Source organism: Oncorhynchus gorbuscha, linkage group LG04, assembly GCF_021184085.1.
Source record: "Oncorhynchus gorbuscha isolate QuinsamMale2020 ecotype Even-year linkage group LG04, OgorEven_v1.0, whole genome shotgun sequence".
Taxonomy (NCBI): domain Eukaryota; kingdom Metazoa; phylum Chordata; class Actinopteri; order Salmoniformes; family Salmonidae; genus Oncorhynchus; species Oncorhynchus gorbuscha.
The window spans coordinates 65,604,644-65,629,091 of record NC_060176.1 but is presented as its reverse complement, the minus strand read 5'-3'; the positions used below and the strand labels follow the sequence as shown (position 1 = coordinate 65,629,091).

Sequence of the window (24,448 nt, the reverse complement as noted above, 5' to 3'; positions counted from 1 at the left end):
AAGGAGATTGGAATGACAAGTGGACTACACGCCTCGAATGTTCAGAAAGTTAAGCTACGTAGCAAGAATCTTATTGACTAAAATGATTAAAATGATACAGTACTGCTGAAGTAGGCCAGCTGGCAGTGGGTGCGTTGTTGACACTACACTAATCAAGTCGTTCCGTTGAGTGTAATAGTTTCTGCAGTGTTGCTATTCGGGGGCTAGCTGGCTAGCTAGCAGTGTTGTTTACGTTACGTTGCGTTAAAAGAACGACAATAGCTGGCTAGCGAACCTAGAAAATCGCTCTAGACTACACAATTATCTTTGATACAAAGACGGCTATGTAGCTAGCTATGTAGCTAGCTACGATCAAACAAATCAAACCGTTGTACTGTAATGAAATGAAGTGAAAATGTGATACTACCTGTGAATGCGACCGGGTTGTGAGTCTATTCGGTAGACGTCGGCTAGCTGTTGGCTAGCTAGCAGAGTCACCTACGTTAAGGACGACAAATAGCTGGCTAGCTAACCTCGGTAAATTAAGATAATCACTCTAAGACTACACACTCTAAACCTAAACAACACAATTATCTTGGATACGATGATACGAAGACAGCAAAGACAGCTATGTAGCTAGCTAACACTACACTAATCAAGTCGTTCAGTTGAGTGTAATAGTTTCTCCAGTTAGCTAATCAGTGGACGTTAGCTAGCTGGCTAGTGAAGACTACGTTAGGACGGCGAAATACGATAATTACGCAATTATCTTTGATACAAAGACGGCTATGTAGCTAGCTGAGAAGAAATTGCTAGGATTAGACAAATCAAACCGTTGTGCTATAATGAAATATAATGAAAAAGTTATACTACCCGCGGGAGCGAAGTGCAGATGCGACCACTCGCTCCAACCGGAACAGTAGACTGAATCTTTGTCCTTACGACTGCTGCTATTTTACACTGATACAGCTCAGCGGAGATGGGCTACAGATTTCCCGCCAACCTGTCACTTCAAAACACTCAATGATCTCGGAGTGTCTGCATTTGAACTTTATGTTTATTATGGTATACCGTGATGTAAGCAGAATTCAATATAATTCCAATGCAAGAACTCCCAAAAATGTAGCCCCCTCGCCGATTTCAACTTCCCCCCTAGTCCCTTCATCCTGGCACCGGGACTGGCCTGCCTTAGTTACAAAACAGATGCAGGTGATGGATAGATACAGTAGCAGCAGTGGAATTTCCCTTCCCTCCCAGTTGGCTCTCAACAGGCGGATGCACATGAAGCACAGGTCACATGACGATAGCACCAATTTCTACATGATTTAAATTCAATTAGTAAACCTATCCAGCTCGGGCTGGTGATGCAATACCACGAGGTGATACAATGTCTCTTCTGGTGAGTGACAAATGGTCCTTGGATGTCATCAAAGACAGACCTTTTAGAATTGGGAGCATCACACTAGGGTGGCTTCCTTAGCCAATGGTGACAGGACCTGTACATTGTTCACCCTCATGTTGGTAGCACAGGCCTAGCAAGTGATTTCTTCTAATTATATCTGACCATGTTTAGTTTAAAATATGTTACATTACTGGAGGAATTTAAAGATAGTGATGCACAAAGTAAACTGCAGTATCGGGGCAACTTCCGCAACAACTAAGAGTGAGAAGCTAAACTTCTTGGCTTTTGTTGACCCGCAGCAGAGGGAAGTGGACATGTGCAAATACTCTGTTTGAGCAGAACAGCGTCTTGCATGGAACTCATCTGCAATTTCTTCAGATCATCCTGCTGCTCGTGGCACCATCATATCAGGGATTCTCAGTTTAATCTTCAGACTTGAAATCAGATCCTGGTATCTGTACCGTGTGTACTAGCGGAATATATGCATTCAAGTAGAGCACTACATTCCATAGTCATTTAATTTGTACAAAAGTCATTTCAATATAGAATCTGTACTCCCTGCCAACATAATCAGTCAGCTATTTTTAGAGGTGTACTCTAATCTGCATGAGTATTCCAATGAGATAGCAGAGGCACTTGCCCTCTCACAGGACACTATTCATCACGATCAGACGGGATTTTTAAAAGGAAGATATATTGGAGACAATATTAGACAACTACTAGAAATAATGGGAAACTATGAGAATACAGGGAAACCAGGTATAATCTTTGTAGGAGATGTTGAGAAAGCATTTGATACAGTATGATACAGTATGTCTAGAATCTGTTTATAAGTGCCTGGATTTTTTCATCTTTATAGAATCTCTCATGTACAACAATTATTTATATTTAAAAAATGATAATGGTTACATCTGAGAACTTTGAAGTGTCAAGAGGCATAAAACAAGGTTGCCCTCTGTCACCATACATACAGTATTTATTATGGCCATTGAATTGTTAGCTTTAACAATCAAATCTAAATATAACAATCACATGTAAAATTAAGGAATTAGAGTATCAATGTACGCATATGATTCAAGTTCTCTCTTGAGTCCTTAAACTTGAAGGGCCTCATTGAGGAACTGGATAATTTCTCCAGTTTCTCTGGACTAAAACCCAACTATGATAAGTGTACTATATTACGGATTAATTGCTATGTGGTCTCTCGATTTAAATGGGTGGATGGTGAAGTTGATGTACATATCCTGGAAAAGTTTAGCAATTTTGCAACTATTAAATTTCATACCAAATGTAGCAAAATATTGAGAATTTTGAAACCATGGAGATGGAAAAACCTATCCATTTATGGGAAGATTAATATTTATGAAGGAGATTGTAAACAAGAACTGTAAAATTATGTCACACAAGCAAGCAATTATGTCACACGATACAACTGTGTATGGTACAAAATTATAACCAACTCATCGCGGCTTAAAGAAGAAATGAAAGAATTTGCTGTCAGCCATTAAAATTCACCAATGGCTTAAATTGATTAGTATAAATTGAGAAATGTAGCAGACTAAATCACTTTTTTGCCCGCTTTGAGGACAATACAGTGCCACTGACACGGCCTGCAACGAAAATATGCGGACTCTCCTTCACTGCAGCCGAGGTGAGTAAGACATTTAAACGTGTTAACCCTCGCAGGGCTGCAGGCCCAGATGGCATCCCCAGCCGCGCCCTCAGAGCATGCGCAGACCAGCTGGCTGGTGTGTTTACGGACAAATTCAATCAATCCCTATACCAGTCTGCTGTTCCCACATGCTTCAAGAGGGCCACCATTGTTCCTGTTCCCAAGAAAGCTAAGGTAACTGAGCTAAACGACTACCGCCCCGTAGCACTCACTTCCGTCATCATGAAGTGCTTTGAGAGACTAGTCAAGGACCATATCACCTACACCCTACCTGACACCCTAGACCCACTACAATTTGCTTACCGCCCAAATAGGTCCACAGACGATGCAATCTCAACCACACTGCACACTGCCCTAACCCATCTGGACAAGAGGAATACCTATGTGAGAATGCTGTTCATCGACTACAGCTCGGCATTCAACACCATAGTACCCTCCAAGCTCGTCATCAAGCTCGAGACCCTGGGTCTCGACCCCGCCCTGTGCAACTGGGTACTGGACTTCCTGACGGGCCGCCCCCAGGTGGTGAGGGTAGGCAACAACATCTCCTCCCCGCTGATCCTCAACACTGGGGCCCACAAGGGTGCGTTCTGAGCCCTCTCCTGTACTCCCTGTTCACCCACGACTGCGTGGCCACGCACGCCTCCAACTCAATCATCAAGTTTGCGGACAACACAACAGTGGTAGGCTTGATTACCAACAACGACGAGACGGCCTACAGGGAGGAGGTGAGGGCCCTCTGAGTGTGGTGTCAGGAAAATAACCTCACACTCAACGTCAACAAAACTAAGGAGATGATTGTGGACTTCAGGAAACAGCAGAGGGAACACCCCCCTATCCACATCGATGGAACAGTAGTGGAGAGGGTAGCAAGTTTTAAGTTCCTCGGCATACACATCACAGACCTCAGGAGGCTGAAGAAATTTGGCTTGTCACCAAAAGCACTCACAAACTTCTACAGATGCACAATCGAGAGCATCCTGGCGGGCTGTATCACCGCCTGGTACGGCAACTGCTCCGCCCTCAACCGTAAGGCTCTCCAGAGGGTAGTGAGGACTGCACAATGCATCACCGGGGGCAAACTACCTGCCCTCCAGGACACCTACACCACCCGTTGTTACAGGAAGGCCATAAAGATCATCAAGGACATCAACCATCCGAACCACTGCCTGTTCACCCCACTATCATCCAGAAGGCGAGGTCAGTACAGGTGCATCAAAGCTGGGACCGAGAGACTGAAAAACAGCTTCTATCTCAAGGCCATCAGACTGTTAAACAGCCACCACTAACATTGAGTGGCTGCTGCCAACACACTGTCATTGACACTGACCCAACTCCAGCCATTTTAATAATGGGAATTGATGGGAAATGATGTAAATATATCACTAGCCACTTTAAACAATGCTACCTTATATAATGTTACTTACCCTACATTATTCATCTCATATGCATATGTATATACTGTACTCTACATCATCGACTGCATCCTTATGTAATACATGTATCACTAGCCACTTTAACTATGCCACTTTGTTTACTTTGTCTACACACTCATCTCATATGTATATACTGTACTCGATACCATCTACTGTATCTTGCCTATGCTGCTCTGTACCATCACTCATTCATATATCCTTATGTACATATTCTTTATCCCCTTACACTGTGTATAAGACAGTAGTTTTGGAATTGTTAGTTAGATTACTTGTTGGTTATTACTGCATTGTCGGAACTAGAAGCACAAGCATTTCGCTACACTCGCATTAACATCTGCTAACCATGTGTATGTGACAAATAAAATTTGATTTGATTTAAACTCAAAAGGTTTCACTGTAATACCATATCAAATTCAAGTAAGTTGGGAACAGGTTTTTGACGTCCCATACCTTGGCTTCGGGTCAATGAACTGACATGAAACAATTGCATTCATATATTATTCAGACCTCTTCCCTTTTTCCACATTTTGTTACGTTACAGCCTTATTCTAAAATTGAATAAATTAACATGTCCTCATCAATCTACACACAATACAGCATAATGACAGTGAAAACAGTTTTAAAAAATAATTTAAAAAACAGAAATACCTTATTTACATAAGTATTCAGACCCTTTGCTATGAGACTCGAAATTGTGCTCATGTGCATCCTGTTTCGATTGGTCATATTTCAGATGTTTCTACAACTTGTTTGGACATGATTTGGAAAGGCACACACCTGTCTTTATAAGGTCCCATAGTTGCCAGTGCATGTCAGAGCAAAAACCAAGCCACGAAGTCGAAGGAATTATCCGTTGAGCTCCGAGACAGGATTGTGTTGAGGCACAGATATGGGGAAGGGTACCAAAACAGTTCTGCAGCATTGAAGGTCCCCCAAAACACAGATTTCTCCTTCATTCTTAAATGGAAGAAGTTTGCAACCATCAAGACTCTTCCCAGAGCTGGCTGCTTGCCCAAACTGAGCAATCGGGGGAGAAGGGCTTTGGTCAGGGAGGTGACCAAGAACCTGATGGTCGCTCTGACAGAGCTCCAGCGTTTCTCTGTGGAGATGGGAGAACCTACCAGAAAGACAACCATCTCCTCAGCACTTCACCAATCAGGCTTTATGGTAGAGTGGCTAGACGGAAGCCACTCCGCAGTAAAAGACACATGACAGCCCGCTTGGAGTTTGCCAAAAGGCACCTAAAGGACTCTCAGACCATGAGAATCAAGATTCTCTGGTCTGATGAAACCAAGATTGAACACTTTGGCCTGACTGCCAAGCGTCACGTCTGGAGGAAACCTGGCACCATTGCTACGGTGAAGCATGGTGGTGGCAGCATCATGCTGTGGAGATGTTTTTCAGCAGCAGGGACTGGGAGACTAGTCAGGATTGAGAGAAAGATGAACGGAGCAAAGTACAGAGAGATCCATGATGAAAACCTGCTCCAGAGCGCTCAGGACCTCAGACTGGGGTGAAGGCTCACCTTCCAACAGGAAACAACCCTGTGCACAGAGCCAAGATAACGCAGGAGTGGCTTCAGGACAAGTCTCTGAATGTCCTTGAGTGGCCCAGCCAGAGCCCGGACTTGAACCGGATCGAACATCTCTGGAGAGACCTGAAAATAGGTGTGCAGCGAAGCTCCCCATCCAACCTGACAGAGCTTGAGATCTGCAGAGAACAATGGTAGAATCTCCCCAAATATAGGTGTGTGAAGCTTGTAGCGTCATACCCAAGAAGATTTGAGGCTGTAATCGCTGCCAAAGGTGCTTCAAGAAAGTACTGAGTAAAGGGTCTGAATACTTACGTAAATGTCATATTTCAGTTTTTATATTTAATATATTTGCAAAAAAATCAAATTCATTATGGGGTATTGTGTGTAGATTAATGAGGATTTTTGTTTTTTAAAGCACTTTTAGAAAAAGGCTGTAACATAACAAAATGTTGAAAAAGTATGCACTATAGTCTACATTTTTCATCATCAATTAATTTGGTATCTTGTGTCATGGCTTAATCGACTCCATGAAAACAAAATCAATTAATAGCCTATCAAATAGATGAAAGAATATGCCACTTGAGTGTTATAAGAATCATTACTGAAGACAAAATGACCAGTGATCAGTTCTCAGCGGGGTTGTTGTGAGAAGATCTATTGCTCTGAGTAACAAGACTGAATCAGAGATAAAGTGAAATAACTTTCACTGGCAGTTACAATCAAAGAGGATAAGAGTGAGATTGCAGGCCGATGGTGGCTCGCCAAACGCAACATTCCACCGCTGTGGATGGTCAGTCCTTGCATCCATTGCTCTGTCTATGAATTGGAAAGTGGTTACATGTTTCCAGTTGTGGGGAAACCGCTTGTTGTTGTTTGAATCACAGATTTCCCCTTTAATGGACACCTATATATTTTCCGAAAATACCTCATTGGACAGAATAAGGGGCAAACAGTTACATGCCCAGAATCAATTAACATTTTATAATTACTGCATCCTCACGTTTGTAACTGCAGTAGTGCCGTCATTTTGTAGTTCAACTGTAGATATTTAGAGGAAACACTGCAATTACTGCGTCCAAATTAACATTGTTAATTTAAAAAAAAAGCAGGTATCAAGGTAACGAGGATTGCCTGTGTCAATGTCTTTTTAAGAGTTACCTACATATTTGTTTGTTGTGATAAATCTGTTGGCATTAGTGAGAGGAAACCTTTTTTCCCTTTTTCACTGCTGTCCATAATTGAAAACACATAAATCACATTCCTGCCCATGATGAGTGACTATCCATCCACACCTGTAGCAGGCAACCAGCAGACACCACCCACTGATCTGCTAGAGCCTACCTGGCCACGAGGGTTGTCATCTTAGGTCAATGGCGTATGTAAAACCAAACGCCTAGTTATCTTAGCTGTCTATGGTGATGTGTTTGGTAATGGGAGTTAGTTTGTATAGTGAAGTACTACTGTATAAAGTGATAGAAGCTGGTGTGTAGGGAAAAGTCCAATAGAGAGGGTCCTATAGAGTGCTTTCTGATGGGTGGAGATGTGACAGGCTGCCAGCTCATATGGTGTTGTGCTTGAGTCACTTCACAGTGGGTCGTGGGCCCCTCTCGCCCCCATCCCTGGCCTCAACCCTATTCTCTCAAAGCCTCGTTTGAGCCATTAGGGCCATAGCAGAAGACGCCCCATGTTTCAAACCACCCCTCTCTGCACCCCACCTCCCTATCCCTTCATTCCTCTGCCCTCTACTACAACTCCATCCCATAACCCCCTCTGTGTCTCATAGACAACCTGTCGTGACACGTTGGCTGAGGGCCGCATCACAGTGTTCAGGGTGTTGTGAAAAGCCCTCTCTAACGATGCCATGATTACATGTCTGTCCATCAGCCAGTGCTGTAGCAAATCCACAACTCTGAGAGGACTTGAAGGGGTTAACTGCCTTTGTATGATTGATTGAATTGAAGTGATTCATCAGGATACTCTGTCTCACATTCAAGGGAGTCGAATGAATATGTATCTTTGTGTCATTTATCTTTGTTGTATCTATCATTTTCCATAAACAAATATGAAATGATCTGGGAAGTGTGTTAAGCTATGCCCTTTTAACTGGCAAGGGGAAAAACATTGGGCTGGTAGGGGTTATCTGGATTTTCTGCCAGGTTACCTATTGTACAGATGAAGACTGGTGTTTTCCCTAATCTGGTACATAACACCTGTAGCAAATACACGGATTACAACTGACTTGAAACAGACAAATTAAGCAATGTAATACTCAACAGTGCTGTACTGCAGAAAAACTGAACACTGCACATGTAGCGACATCATCGCTCGATGTTACGTTAGAATTTAAATGGGTCTATTGATTAAATGGCCATTCATTGTTCCAAACACCTGTGTTTTGAATCCCCGACAGAGAACCGAACCTGATCAATGTGTGTTGAAAATGCCACCTGTGATTTCTGAGAAATATCAATGCTGTAGCTAGAATGTGGTGAGTGTATTGCATGGAGCAAGGGGAGAGGTATAGGAGATGGACTCACACACACACACACACACACACACACACACACACACACACACACACACACACACACACACACACACACACACACACACACACACACACACACACACACACACACACACACACACACACACACACACACACACACACACACACACACACACACACAGAGCTGTGGTTATCAGGAGGATAGACATGTGTGAGGAAGACATAATTATGCTTCTATCTTTCAAATGTACAGGTGTTTACTATGATTCTTTTTTAGACTGATGCCAAAGTGACAGTATTTAAAACAGGTATGTTCAGGTAGAGGATTATTACAGGATATGACATTTGGGTAGCAGCTTTATTTTGTGACAATCTCTCAGCATGTGTCAGAGGCAGGGGTGTGCTTTGCAACAGGCGCTTTACATTAGCGTGGACTTGGCTGTATTGGTCAAAGTGACCTTGCTGATCATGACAGTTCATAACATGGCTGCTCTGGTTCTATCTGAAACTGCCTAGGCCTAGTGTCACTATGCTACTTCTGAACTGTCATCCCTTTGACTTGTCCCCTGTGATTGTCATCCCTGTGACTATCTGTTATATTGTAATTCAGCCATCACAATGTGTGATACGGTAAACAAAAGACAGATGATATTCAATCAGTGTGAGGCATTGGTTGAATATTTCAGTCCTTTTGACCAGTCAAATGAACTGTACCACAATCTAAATTGCTTCAACTGCTGTGATTAGATAAGGTGTGTGTTATTCTTAAGAACTTTACACATTATTTAACAACTCAAACAAGCAATATCAGCAGGTAGTAAAACAACCAGCATCTATGTAAAATTACATATAAATATCATTTTCATGTTTTTTTTGCCAATCTTGTAAAACTAACCACCATACAAAATGTAAGGCTACAGTACTGTTATCGGTAATACTTTATTTGGATAGTCCATCTGTAGACATAGACCATCAGTAACATTTCAACTATCTACTAACCCTAGCTGTAACCCTAAACTTAATCATAACCCTAAGCTTAGACCGTAACCTAACCTTAACCCTAAACTTAATCATAACCCTAAGCTTAGACCGTAACCTAACCTTAACCCTAAACTTAATCATAACCCTAAGCTTAGACCGTACCCTAACCTTAACCCTAAACGTAATCATAACCCTAAGCTTAGACTGTACCCTAACCTTAACCCTAAAACTAACAGTAACCATAACAAGCAGTTGCTTATCAACAGATAGTTTGTTGATAGTATGACCATCTTTAGAGCATCTACAGATGGAAAATCCGGACTATATATTTAAAGTCTGACCTGGTTCTCTAATTGCGCTAACAACTAACCTAGGCTAGCAGAGTAATGGTTCAAGCAAGCTACTGCTAATCAAAATTGCACACTAGCTAGCAAATGTTGTATTCTACTGCTCACTAGACTCTTCTGCATATCTTACAGTGTTGATAAGAGGTAGTAGGGATTCATTCATAAACGTCACCACAGAACAAGTTCAAAAAGGAAACTGATATGACACATATAACCTTCATCGCAGGCTAATCAATGACTAAGTAGAACTGCTGGACTACATTTTACTGCAGCCTTGGCAAATATGAAAATGGCTCAGATGGTACTGTATGTCCTCCAACAACCCCTTAACAGCTTTCCCATTTATTGTCCCCCCTATCCCTTATGCTACTGATCCGATCCCCCAACTCAATATAGCTACTAATCAGTGTCCTGGAAAAATCTTGTATAAAAAAGTTTACTTTTCAGGAATCTGAAACAATGTTGTTGTTGCCATATATTAATGGGAATTCACATGGCTTTTTGAATGACTTATATTAGTACTAGATTCATTCATCTTTCACAGAACATGGAGTGGAATGTTCTGTGAAACTTTCCATTTATGTTTAAAAAAAAGTGAGATAAGAGTTTTTCTAGGACGCCGACGTACGACAGAATTTGCTTCGCACTCATGCAACACACTACTTCCTCCTCCTCCTCAATCTCAGTGATCACCATCCCTAGTCCTGGGCACCTATAGGGTGTGGAGGTTTTTGTTCCAACCCTACACTCACACAGCTTGTTCAACGAGTCAACTGATTATCGACCCCTTGAGTAGCTTGATCTGATGTTAGTAAGGGCTAGAACAAAAAGCTGATCACTTGGGCTCTTCCCTGAGGGCCCCTGTGTCTGTGGCCTTCCAGATGTGGAGGGCTGTTCCGGCAGAGAGGACCAGGAAAAGGAGGAAGGCAGTGGGGAAACCCACCCAGTCCACCAGGCCCCCTGCCAGGGCACCGAACATCAGCTTCCCCAGTACCTCCAGAGTGGACAGGAAACTGTAGTGGGTGGCCTGTAGAGAGAAAAGGAGAGGGTTAGGTAGGGACGAGCTCAGAGAGAGAAAAACTAGAGGCCACACCGACACAGATGACCTAACATCTCAGACTCCAACTCTCAGGCCCACAGAAACACAACAGGGCAACATAGCCAACGCATCTCCATGGGTCTCCACCCTCCACTGACACCTAAATGTTCACACAATGGCAACCCTGTTCCATACACTCAGGTGTATGACATAAAGACTCTACAAATGAAACAATGTAAACTGCTAACCTCTTAACTGAATGGATTTATTTCAGCAGAAACCACTAAGACATCCGCTGTGGCATGCATAGTTATCAGTACAGTTCTGCCTATCCCTAACTCCACATGATCAATGTGAGATGGATCTTAATAAGGGGAGGAGTGATCATGGTGAGCAGATGACTTAGATCATTAGAACTTTGGGGCTGTGAAAAGGCGACAAGGTCTTCCTTAGTTGTGCCTTTGACGCCATGTAACATAGCTCCTGTGTGGCTAATTGTAATTTAGCCAGTTACCTGACTCGGACAAATGTCACCGGTGACGAAACGAGCAAACTGTAAAGTAGACATTACCCAGGCATCTTTGCTGGGTCTCAGTATTGAGAAAAGTGCTGATTTGAGCCAGGTTCACACAGTTGAAGTGCCTGTAGACCCGAGTTTAGTGAAGTGCTTTTATTCGGGCTAACTTGCTTAAGAGATACCGTTTCTCTCTCCTGGGTCATCGACAAGCACTCACGGTATCAGCTTTCTGTCACTGGATATGACCTTAAAAAGGTAGCTATATGTGTCACTGTCATGAGAACATTTCAAATTAACCCCAGAGGTTATTAGCTTTGTTTCATTAGGTTTTTCTTCCTTAATTGCCCAGATACAGCCCTGTATCCTCCTTGCTGTAGTTTTCCTAGTCAACGACTCTTTGTTAGAACTGTGGTAACTCGTCCCCTTCAGAATTGATTGAGTGACGATTGAGAGGCTGCGAACAGAACACCTCCAGGCAGCGATGGCCCAGTTTAAACAGGACAAAATAAGTTATGTAAAAGGAGAGGGGTAGAGAGGGAAATATAGATATGTAAAAGGAGAGGGGTAGAGAGAGAAATATAGATATGTAAAAGGAGAGCGGTAGAGAGAGGGAAATATAGATATGTAAAAGGAGAGGGGTAGAGAGGGAAATATAGATATGTAAAAGGAGAGGGGTAGAGAGGGAAATATAGATATGTAAAAGGAGAGGGGTAGAGAGGGAAATATAGATATGTAAAAGGAGAGGGGTAGAGAGAGGGAAATATAGATATGTAAAAGGAGAGGGGTAGAGAGGGAAATATAGATATGTAAAAGGAGAGGGGTAGAGAGAGGGAAATATAGATATGTAAAAGGAGAGAATTAACGGTAGCAAGAGAGGGAAATATAGATATGTAAAAGGAGAGGGGGTAGAGAGAGGGAAATATAGATATGTAAAAGGAGATCTGAAGGGGGTAGAGAGCGCCGGGTTCCACTCACTAGAGGAAATATAGATATGTAAAAGGAGAGGGGTAGAGAGAGGGAAATATAGATATGTAAAAGGAGAGGGGGTAGAGAGAGGGAAATATAGATATGTAAAAGGAGAGGGGGGTAGAGAGGGAAATATAGATATGTAAAAGGAGAGGGGTAGACAGGTGGGAAGAAATGATGATTAGGGAATAGATATGTAAAAGGAGAGGGGTAGAGAGAGGGACATATAGATATGTAAAAGGAGAGGGGTAGAGAGAGGGAAATATAGATATGTAAAAGGAGAGGGGTAGAGAGAGGGAAATATAGATATGTAAAAGGAGAGGGGTAGAGAGAGGAAATATAGATATGTAAAAGGAGAGGGGTAGAGAGAGGGAAATATAGATATGTAAAAGGAGAGGGGTAGAGAGAGGGAAATATAGATATGTAAAAGGAGAGGGGTAGAGAGAGGGACATATAGATAATATAGATATGTAAAAGGAGAGGGGTAGAGAGGGAAATATAGATATGTAAAAGGAGAGGGGTAGAGAGGGAAATATAGATATGTAAAAGGAGAGGGGTAGAGAGAGGGAAATATAGATATGTAAAAGGAGAGGGGTAGAGAGAGGGAAATATAGATATGTAAAAGGAGAGGGGTAGAGAGAGGGAAATATAGATATGTAAAAGGAGAGGGGTAGAGAGAGGGAAATATAGATATGTAAAAGGAGAGGGGTAGAGAGAGGGAAATATAGATATGTAAAAGGAGAGGGGTAGAGAGGGAAATATAGATATGTAAAAGGAGAGGGGTAGAGAGAGGGAAATATAGATATGTAAAAGGAGAGGGGTAGAGAGAGGGAAATATAGATATGTAAAAGGAGAGGGGTAGAGAGAGGGAAATATAGATATGTAAAAGAGAGAGGGGTAAAAGGAGAGTAGAGAGGGAAATATAGATATGTAAAAGGAGAGGGGTAGAGAGAGGGACATATAGATATGTAAAAGGAGAGGGGTAGAGAGAGGGACATATAAATATGTAAAAGGAGAGGGGTAGAGAGAGGGACATATAGATATGTAAAAGGAGAGGGGTAGAGAGAGGGAAATATAGATATGTAAAAGGAGAGGGGTAGAGAGAGGGACATATATATATGTAAAAGGAGAGGGGTAGAGAGGGAAATATAGATATGTAAAAGGAGAGGGGTAGAGAGGGAAATATAGATATGTAAAAGGAGAGGGGTAGAGAGGGAAATATAGATATGTAAAAGGAGAGGGGTAGAGAGAGGGACATATAGATATGTAAAAGGAGAGGGGTAGAGAGGGAAATATAGATATGTAAAAGGAGAGGGGTAAAAGAGAGAGGGACATATAGATATGTAAAAGGAGAGGGGTAGAGAGAGAGAAATATAGATATGTAAAAGGAGAGGGGTAGAGAGAGGGTCATATAGATATGTAAAAGAGAGGGGGTAGAGAGGGAAATATAGATATGTAAAAGGAGAGGGGTAGAGAGAGGGAAATATAGATATGTAAAAGGAGAGGGGTAGAGAGAGGGAAATATAGATATGTAAAAGGAGAGGGGTAGAGAGAGGGAAATATAGATATGTAAAAGGAGAGGGGTAGAGAGAGGGACATATAGATATGTAAAAGGAGAGGGGTAGAGAGAGGGAAATATAGATATGTAAAAGGAGAGGGGTAGAGAGAGGGAAATATAGATATGTAAAAGGAGAGGGGTAGAGAGAGGGAAATATAGATATGTAAAAGGAGAGGGGTAGAGAGAGGGAAATATAGATATGTAAAAAAGGAGAGGGGTAGAGAGAGGGAAATATAGATATGTAAAAGGAGAGGGGTAGAGAGAGGGAAATATAGATATGTAAAAGAGAGAGGGGGGTAGAGAGAGGAAATATAGATATGTAAAAGGAGAGGGGTAGAGAGAGGGAAATATAGATATGTAAAAGGAGAGGGGTAGAGAGAGGGAAATATAGATATGTAAAAAAGGAGAGGGGTAGAGAGAGGGACATATAGATATGTAAAAGGACATATAGAGGGGTAGAGAGAGGGACATATAGATATGTAAAAGGAGAGGGGTAGAGAGAGGGACATATAGATATGTAAAAGGAGAGGGGTAGAGAGAGGGACATATAGATATGTAAAAGGAGAGGGGTAGAGAGAGGGACATATAGATATGTAAAAGGAGAGGGGTAGAGAGAGGGACATATAGATATGTAAAAGAAGAGGGGTAGAGAGAGGGACATATAGATATGTAAAAGGAGAGGGGTAGAGAGAGGGACATATAGATATGTAAAAGGAGAGGGGTAAAAGGAGAGAGAGAGGGACATATAGATATGTAAAAGGAGAGGGGTAGAGAGAGGGACATATAGATATGTAAAAGGAGAGGGGTAGAGAGAGGGACATATAGATATGTAAAAGAAGAGGGGTAGAGAGAGGGACATATAGATATGTAAAAGGAGAGGGGTAGAGAGAGGGACATATAGATATGTAAAAGGAGAGGGGTAGAGAGAGGGAAATATAGATATGTAAAAGAAGAGGGGTAGAGAGAGGGACATATAGATATGTAAAAGAAGAGGGGTAGAGAGAGGGACATATAGATATGTAAAAGAAGAGGGGTAGAGACAGAGGGACATATAGATATGTAAAAGAAGAGGGGTAGAGAGAGGGACATATAGATATGTAAAAGGAGAGGGGTAGAGAGAGGGACATATAGATATGTAAAAGGAGAGGGGTAGAGAGGGAAATATAGATATGTAAAAGAAGAGGGGTAGACAGAGGGACATATAGATATGTAAAAGAAGAGGGGTAGACAGAGGGACATATAGATATGTAAAAGAAGAGGGGTAGAGAGAGGGACATATAAATATGTAAAAGGGGAGAGAGAGTTAGCTAGGGGAAGAATATGGCCTTGTTAGTCCCAGCTCAGGGGTGGGTGTTGTTGCTGTGAGGAGGGCTACCTGTCCTGGCTGTTGACATCGTAGGATATAATCTATCTCCAGGAGTTTCCGTTTTGCTCGCTAACATAACAGACCATTTCAGAGGCCATCGGGTTTCAGAGAATTCTGTCTTCTTATATAAAAATCATCTCCTCCAAGTGGAGGTAAAAGGATGAGAGCCTCACACCGTAAATGTGTGCATAGCCTCAAAGATTGGGCCACAGGCAAAAAATGCATCCCCATGGCAAATAGCACTTGATTTCTGACACATCTCAACACAATTTTATCTTTATTTAACTAGGCACGTCAGTTAAGAACAAATTCTTATTTTCAATGACGGCCTAGGAACAGTTGGTTAACTGCCTTGTTCAGGGGCAGAACGACAGATATTTACCTTGTCAGCTCGGGGATTTGATCTTGCAACCTTTCGGCTACTAGTGCAACGCACTAACCATTAGGCTACCTGCCGCCCCAATGTACTGATGATGTTAGACATTTGTACTTATCTCAGTCACATTCACCAAAATCAAGGGGTATACAGTTGAAGTCGGAAGAAAACATACACCTTAGCCAAATACATTTAAACTCTGTTTTTCACAATTCCTGACATTTAATCCTAGTAGAAAGTCACTATATTAGGTCAGTTAGGATCACCAATTTATTTTAAGAATGTGAAATGTCAGAATAATAGTAGAGAGAATGATTTATTTCAGCTTTTATTTATTTCATCACATTCCCAGTGGGTCAGAAGTTTACATACACTCAATTAGTATTTGGTAGCATTGCTTTTAAATTCTTTAATTTGGGTCAAATGTTTCAGGTAGCCTTCCACAAGCTTCCCACAATAAGTTGGGTGAATTTTGTCCCATTCCTCCTGAGCTGGTGAAACTGAGTCATGTTTGTAGGCCTCCTTGCTCTCACAGGCTTTTTCAGTTCTGTCCACACATTTTCTATAGGATTGAGGTCAGGGCTTTGTGATGGCCACTCCAATACCTTGACTTTGTTGTCCTTAAGCCATTTTGCCACAACTTTGGAAGTATGCTTGGGGTCATTGTCCATTTGGAAGACCCATTTACGACCAAGCTTTAACTTCATGACTGATGTCTTGAGATGTTGCTTCAATATATCCACATAATTTTCCTACCTCATGATGCCATCTATTTTGTGAAGTGGACCAGTCCCTCCTGCAGCAAAGCACCCCCACGACATGATGCTGCCACCCCCGTGCTTCACGTTTGGGATAGTGTTCTTCGGCTTGCAAGCCTCCCCCTTTTTCCTCCAAACATAACAATGGTCATTATGGCCAAACAGTTTCATTTTTGTTTCATCAGACCAGAGGACATTTCTCCAGAAAGTATGATCTTTGTCCCCGTGTGCAGTTGCAAACCGTAGTCTGGCTTTTTTATGGCAGTTTTGGAGCAGTGGCTTCTTCCTTGCTGAGGTTATGTCGATATAGGACTCATTTCACTGTGGATATAGATACTTTTGTACCTGTTTCCTCCAGCATCTTCACAAGGTCCTTTGCTAACCCTTTGCTGCTGGGATTGATTTGAACTTTTCGCACCAAAGTACCTTCATCTCTAGGAGACAGATGACAGGTATGACGGCTGCGTGGTCCCATGGTGTTTATACTTGCGTACTATTGTTGGAAAAATTACTTGTGTCAAGCACAAAGTAGATGTCCTAACCGACTTGCCAAAACTATAGTTTGTTAACAAGACATTTGTGGAGTGGTAAAAAAACTAGTTTTAATCATTCCAACCTAAGTGTATGTAAACTTCCGACTTAAACTGTATGTGATTATTTAATATCACTGAAATAAATTCAGATGTCTGTCTTTAATACGTGTTTCTCACATAAAGGACCTGCCTTTGCCATGGGAAACAATGTTCTAGGTTGACAGGTGTGTAGAGGGTGACTCTTACCTGTACACTCTCCTCCGCTCTCTGTGTGCAGTGCATCATGGTTGTGAAAGTGAGCGTTGTGATGAGGCCTCCCAGGAAGTGCTGAATGCTCAAACTCAACACGGCCATACCTGAGGGGCAAACACAGTAACAGCCTTGACACTGTCTCAACACAATATTGCGAAACATTATGGGTGCTTACATTTGTTCTATTTCACACGTGTGAATTGGGAGTGTGTTTTTTGCACATCCCACTCTCCCTGAGACCCTTGGAGAGTGGGGTCAAGGCCAGGGTCTGCCATTATCAACAGCGACCCTGGAACAATTAGGGGTTAAGAGCCTTGCTCAAGGGCGCATCGACAGATATTTCACCTTGTCGACTCAGGTATTCGAACTAGTGACATTTCGGTTACTGGCCCAACGCTCTAACCCCTAGTCTACCTGCTGCGCTCCTTTCTTAAAGTGGTGTTATCTAAATTTGCCTCTTTCTTTTCACTCAAAGTCCCTACTGGATGGTGTGAGAAGGAGAGCTCAGTGGCACAGCGTATTTCAGTGGAGCCTGATCTGTCGCTGAACCGAGACAACAAAGGTGGAAGTGAGGGGGGTGCTGTCTCCTCGCGTTCCCCCAAACAAGTTGTTCCCTCTCTGAAGACAGCAGAACACAGGCGACACAGAGTGGCTCACAGCTCCCACTGACGCTGAATTATTCACCAGAGATGTCGAGTTTTAAGACTTCTCCATTTCACAGGATTCCGAGAGCGAGACACTAACTCAGCTTATCAGAGTGAGAAAATGGGGCACTCATGTAATATTGAGAATTTTACAGCAAAATATTTTTTAATCTTTGACATCATTGTTCCTGCTCTAAAGAGGGAGGCCTCCACTTCCAGAGGTTCCCAGAGTGAACAGCTCAACATAGGTTCAAACAGGTCACTGAGAAAGCTTCTGTTCTGCTTTCAGCTTTCCTTCAATTTAGTCATGAGATTAAAATGGGATGTTTGTGAGAGATGCTCAAAGCGCTGTAAACGGACCTCTTCACGCACCTCTTCTTCCACCACATACAGTGCCTTCAGAAAGTATTCACACCCCTTGACCTTTTCCATATTTTGTTGTGTTACAGCCCAAGTTTAAAATAGCTTAAATTGAGATGTTATGTCACTGGTTTACACACAATACTCAATAATGTCAAAGTGGAATTGTGTTTTTTGAAATGTTTACAAATGAATAAAAAATGAAATGCTGAAATGTCTTGAGTCAATACGTGTTCAACCTTTGTTATGGAAAGCCTAAATACGTTCAGGAGTAAAAATGTGCTTAACAAGTCACAATAAGTTGCATGGATTCCCTCTGTATGCAATAATAGTGCTTAACATCTTTTTTTTATGACTACCTCATCTCTGTACCCCACACATACAATTATCTGTAGTCCCTCAGTCGAGCAGTGAATTTCAAACACATAGACCAGGGAGGTTTTCCAATTCCTCTCAAAGAAGGGCAGCTATTAGTAGATAAAAAGCAGACATTTGATATTGCTTTGAGCATGGTGAAGTTATTAATTACACTTTGGATGGTGTATCAATACACCCAGTCACTACAAAGATACAGGCGTCCTTCTAAACTCAGTTCCTGGAGAGGAAGGAAACTGCTCAGGGATTTCACCATGTGGCCAGTGGTGACTTTAAAACAGTTACAGAGTTTAATGTCTGTGACAGATTTTTACCTTGTGAGCTCAGGGATTTGATCTTGCAACCTTTCGGTTACTAGTGGAACGCACTAACCACTAGGCTACCTGCCGCCCCAATGTACTGATGATGTTAGACATTTGTACTTATCTCAGTCACATTCACCAAAATCAAGGGGTATACAGTTGAAGTCGGAAGAAAACATACACCTTAGCGAAATACATTTAAACTCTGTTTTTCACAATTCCTTTAAAACAGTTACAGAGATGAATGGCTGTGATAGGAGAACACTGAGGATGGATCAACAACATTGTAGTTACTCCACAATACTAACCTAAATGACAGAAGGAATACAAATATTTCAAAACATGCATCCTGTTTGCAATAAGGCAATAAAGTAAATTTGCATTTTTGTTGTTGTTAAAGTAATGAACTTTAAGTCCTGAATACAAAGCGCTATGTTTGGAACAAATCCAACACATCACTGAGTACCACTCTTCATATTTTCAAACATGGTGGTGGCTGCATCATGTTATGGGTATGATTGTCATCGGCAAGGAATAGAGAGTTTTTTTTAGGATAAAAATAAACGTAATAGAGCTAAGCACAGCCAAAATCCTAGAGGAAAATGTCTGCTTTCTAACAGACTCTGGGAGACAAATTCACCTTTCAGCAGGACAATAACCTAAAACACAAGGCCAAATATACACTGGAATTGCTTACCATGGTGACATTGAATGTTGCTGAGTGGCCTCATTAAAGTTTTGACTTTAATTTTGACGGCTTAAACATCTATGTCTAGATATGATCAATAACCAACTTGACAGAGTTTGAAGAATTTAAAATTGTACAATCCAGGTATGCAAAGCTTTTAGAGTCTTACCCAGAAAAACACAGCTGTAATCACTGCCAAAGGTGATTCTAACATGTATTGACTCAGGGGTGTGAATACTTATGTAAATAATATATTTCTGTATTTCATTTTCAATTCATTTGAATAAATGTCTAAAAACATTCATTATTGGGTATTGTGTGTAGATGGGTGAGGATTATTATTTTTGAATCCATTTTGAATTCCAGCTGTAACAACTTATGTATTTTTTATTTTACCTTTATTTAACTAGACAAGTCAGTTGAGAACAAATTCTTATTTACAATGACGACCTAGGAACGGTGGGTTAACTGCCTTGTTCAGGGGTAGAACGACAGATGATTTTTACCTTGTCAGCTCAAGGATTCGATCTAGTAGCCTTTCAGTTACTGGCCCAACACTCTAACCACTAGGCTACCTACCGCCCCCCAAGACTAACTTAATGTGAAGGGGTATGAATACTTTCTGAAAGCACTGTATGTGTGTGTTGTATGTATAGGCCTTATGTACCAGTTCTCTAATGAAAAATGTATTTCTATCTCAACGAGACAAACCTGGTTCAATAAAGGTTCAATCAAGAAGGCCTGAATGTGAACGGGTTACACATATATTTATTTATTTATGTATAGGCCTAAATGTAGATGGGTTACACATATATTTATTTATTTATTTATTTATGTATAGGCCTGAATGTGGATGGGTTACACATATATTTATTTATTTATGTATAGGCCTAAATGTGGATGGGTTACACATATATTTATTTATTTATGTATAGGCCTAAATGTGGATGGGTTACACATATATTTATTTATTTATGTATAGGCCTAAATGTGGATGGGTTACACATGTATTTATTTATTTATTTATTTATTTATTTATGTATAGGCCTAAATGTGGATGGGTTACACATATATTTATTTATTTATGTATAGGCCTAAATGTGGATGGGTTACACATATATTTATTTATTTATGTATAGGCCTGAATGTGGATGGGTTACACATATTTATTTATTTATTTATGTATAGGCCTAAATGTGGATGGGTTACATGTATTTATTTATTTATGTATAGGCCTAAATGTGGAAGGGTTACACATGTATTTATTTATTTATGTATAGGCCTGAATGTGGATGGGTTACACATATATTGATATATAAGCCTAAATGTGGATGGGTTACACATATATTTATTTATTTATGTATAGGCCTGAATGTGGATGGGTTACACATATATTTATTCATTTATTTATTTATGTATAGGCCTGAATGTGGATGGGTTACACATTATTTATTTATTTATGTATAGGCCTGAATGTGGATGGGTTACACATATATTTATTTATTTATGTATAGGCCTGAATGTGGATGGGTTACACATATATTTATTTATTTATGTATAGGCCTGAATGTGGATGGGTTACACATATATTTATTTATTTATGTATAGGCCTGAATGTGGATGGGTTACACATATATTTATTTATTTATGTATAGGCCTAAATGTGGATGGGTTACACATATTTATTTATTTATTTATGTATAGGCCTGAATGTGGATGGGTTACACATATATTTATTTATTTATGTATAGGCCTAAATGTGGATGGGTTACACATATATTTATTTATTTATGTATAGGCCTAAATGTGGATGGGTTACACATATATTTATTTATTTATGTATAGGCCTGAATGTGGATGGGTTACACATATATTTATTTATTTATTTATTTATGTATAGGCCTGAATGTGGATGGGTTACACATATATTTATTTATTTATTTATTTATTTATTTATGTATAGGCCTGAATGTGGATGGGTTACATTTATTTATATTTATTTATTTATGTATAGGCCTAAATGTGGATGGGTTACACATATATGTATTTATTTATTTATTTATTTATGTATAGGCCTGAATGTGGATAGGTTACACATATATTTATTTATTTATTTATTTATTTATTTATGTATAGGCCTAAATGTGGATGGGTTACACATATATTTATTTATTTTTATGTATAGGCCTGAATGTGGATGGGTTACACATATATGTATTTATATATTTATTTATTTATGTATAGGCCTAAATGTGGATGGGTTACACATATATTTATTTATTTATTATGTATAGGCCTGAATGTGGATGAGTTACACATATATTTATTTATTCATGTATAGGCCTGAATGTGGATGGGTTACAAGTGACAAAATGTTATATGTATAGGCATAAATGTGGATAGGTTACACATATATTTATTTATGTATAGGCCTGAATGTGGATAGGTTACACATATATATATTTATTTATTTATTTATGTATAGGCCTGAATGTAGATAGGTTACACATATATTTCTTTATTTATGTATAGGCCTGAATGTGGATAGGTTACACATATATTTCTTTATTTATTTATGTATAGGCCTGAATGTGGATGGGTTACACATATATTTATTTATTTATTTATGTATTGGCCTGAATGTGGATGGGTTACACATATTTATTTATTTATGTATAGACCTAAATGTGGATGGGTTACACATATACTTATTTATTTATGTATAGTCCTAAATGTGGATGGGTTACACATATATTTATTTATTTATTTATTTATTTATGTATAGGCCTAAATGTGGATGGGTTACACATATATTTATTTATTTATGTATAGACCTAAATGTGGATGGGTTACACATATACTTATTTATTTATGTATAGGCCTGAATGTGGATGGGTTACACGTGACAAAATGTTTTTTGTATAGGCCTAAATGTGGATGGGTTACACATATATTTATTTATTTATGTATAGGCCTGAATGTGGATGGGTTACACATATATTTATTTATGTATAGGCCTGAATGTGGATGGGTAACATAAGACACAACGTGTTATTTGTTTCGCTATGGGGTCAGGGGGTTAGAGTGTGGCCGTTGTAGATGCATACGATGGGTATCCAGTAAAGTCCATCATGTGTAGCAAAGCGGATGGATCTGCGAGCCCAGTGGGTTTGTTCATAATAGTCTTGACTACCTGTGTGAGTCAGTGAGGTCACATGGAGATGCCTGCCTTCATTCATCAGAGTCACACATTCACCTGCCTCCTGCTCCCACTTTGTGCAAGGTGAAAGAAAGATATCGAGCTACGGATAGACAAACAGATGTGGCTTGTGGGGGACTAGAGATGCGTACAGGTCTAGATCAGTGGAAAAGGACAGCCTGGTTAGAGTCAATGGTGTATGTCCATGGTTTGTGATCAGATGATATTTACCCATATACAATAACTGCAAAAAGCTTGTATCCTGGTCATAAGAAACCCAGATAAGATGCCTGGGATATGCTGATGAGATATGTAAACATCTTATGCCATTTACTGTTGTTTTTCAGGCTGCGTTGTGCAAATCATGGTTGTTGTGCATTCTATTGTGTTGTGCATTCTATGGTGTTGTGCAAATCATGGGTGTTGTGCATTCTATGGTGTTGTGCATTCTATGTTGTTGTGCATTCTATGGTGTTGTGCAAATCATGGGTGTTGTGCATTCTATGGTGTTGTGCAAATCATGGGTGTTGTGCATTCTATGGTGTTGTGCATTCTATGTTGTTGTGCATTCTATGTTGTTGTGCATTCTATGTTGTTGTGCATTCTATGGTGTTGTGCATTCTATGTTGTTGTGCATTCTATGGTGTTGTGCATTCTATGTTGTTGTGCATTCTATGGTGTTGTGCAAATCATGGGTGTTGTGCATTCTATGGTGTTGTGCATTATATCAATAGAATGAATGCATGAATCTCGTTAACACCAGTAAAGTTGTTTGGTTTAGGAACCGGGGAGAAAACCCAATAACTCCAACACAGTGGAAAGATTGGTCCGGTGCAGAATGTCCAAATGTCATCAGTTTGACCGGTTTTAAGGAAAGGAAGCTAAGAAACACTAAACAAGTTTCTGATAAGAATTCAGTTTGTCTTGGCTGCATATTTTATGTGGTTGAAATACTGTCTGCTTGCATAACAGTGTCAAAGACAAAACATTACACGCACATTCACATTTTCTCAAATGATGCTGGAAGAAAGAAATCAGACTTTTCCACTCCTGTTCTAGATACAAAATTACATTTGTTGTCTAATTTTACTGCAAGAAATGCATAATTCTGCAGAGTTAATATTTTATTACTCTACATGTGAGAGGTTACAGGCCTGCAGTCAGTGTCCAGATTTCAGTTACTATTCCATTTAACCCATATGAATTTAAAATGAGGAATATTCAGTTTATTCATGGAAACCGGGATATTCGTGAGCGGGATATCAAAGGTGCATGTAAACAGCTTATCCTGAACAAGACAGTGGCTTATTGAACAAGCGGGATACAGTGGCTTATCCTGAACAAGACCTTAAGCGGGATACAGTGGCTTATCCTGAACAAGACCTTAAGCGGGATACAGTGGCTTATCCTGAACAAGACCTTAAGCGGGATACAGTGGCTTATCCTGAACAAGACCTTAAGCGGGATACAGTGGCTTATCCTGAACAAGACCTTAAGCGGGATACAGTGGCTTATCCTGAACAAGACCTTAAGCGGGATACAGTGGCTTATCCTGAACAAGACCTTAAGCGGGATACAGTGGCTTATCCTGAACAAGACCTTAAGCGGGATATGAGCTACTATCCGGAATACTATCCGGAATACGCATGTAAACA

At 40.4% G+C, this 24,448-nt stretch overlaps 1 protein-coding gene across 2 annotated transcripts in view; it reads right to left on the bottom strand.

The window, feature by feature from the left end:
- Nucleotides 1-9,455: 9,455 nt before the first annotated feature.
- LOC124034519 (major facilitator superfamily domain-containing protein 3-like) overlaps nucleotides 9,456-24,448 on the bottom strand; it is a 33,045-nt gene continuing 18,052 nt past the window's right edge. For both annotated transcript variants that reach the window (XM_046347826.1, XM_046347827.1), the window contains 2 exons: nucleotides 17,220-17,329; nucleotides 9,456-10,887 (listed from right to left, as the gene is read on the bottom strand). In XM_046347826.1, coding sequence (XP_046203782.1) covers nucleotides 10,696-10,887; nucleotides 17,220-17,329 — 302 coding nt within the window. In that variant the 3' untranslated portion in view covers nucleotides 9,456-10,695. The remainder of the gene's footprint in view (nucleotides 10,888-17,219; nucleotides 17,330-24,448) is intronic.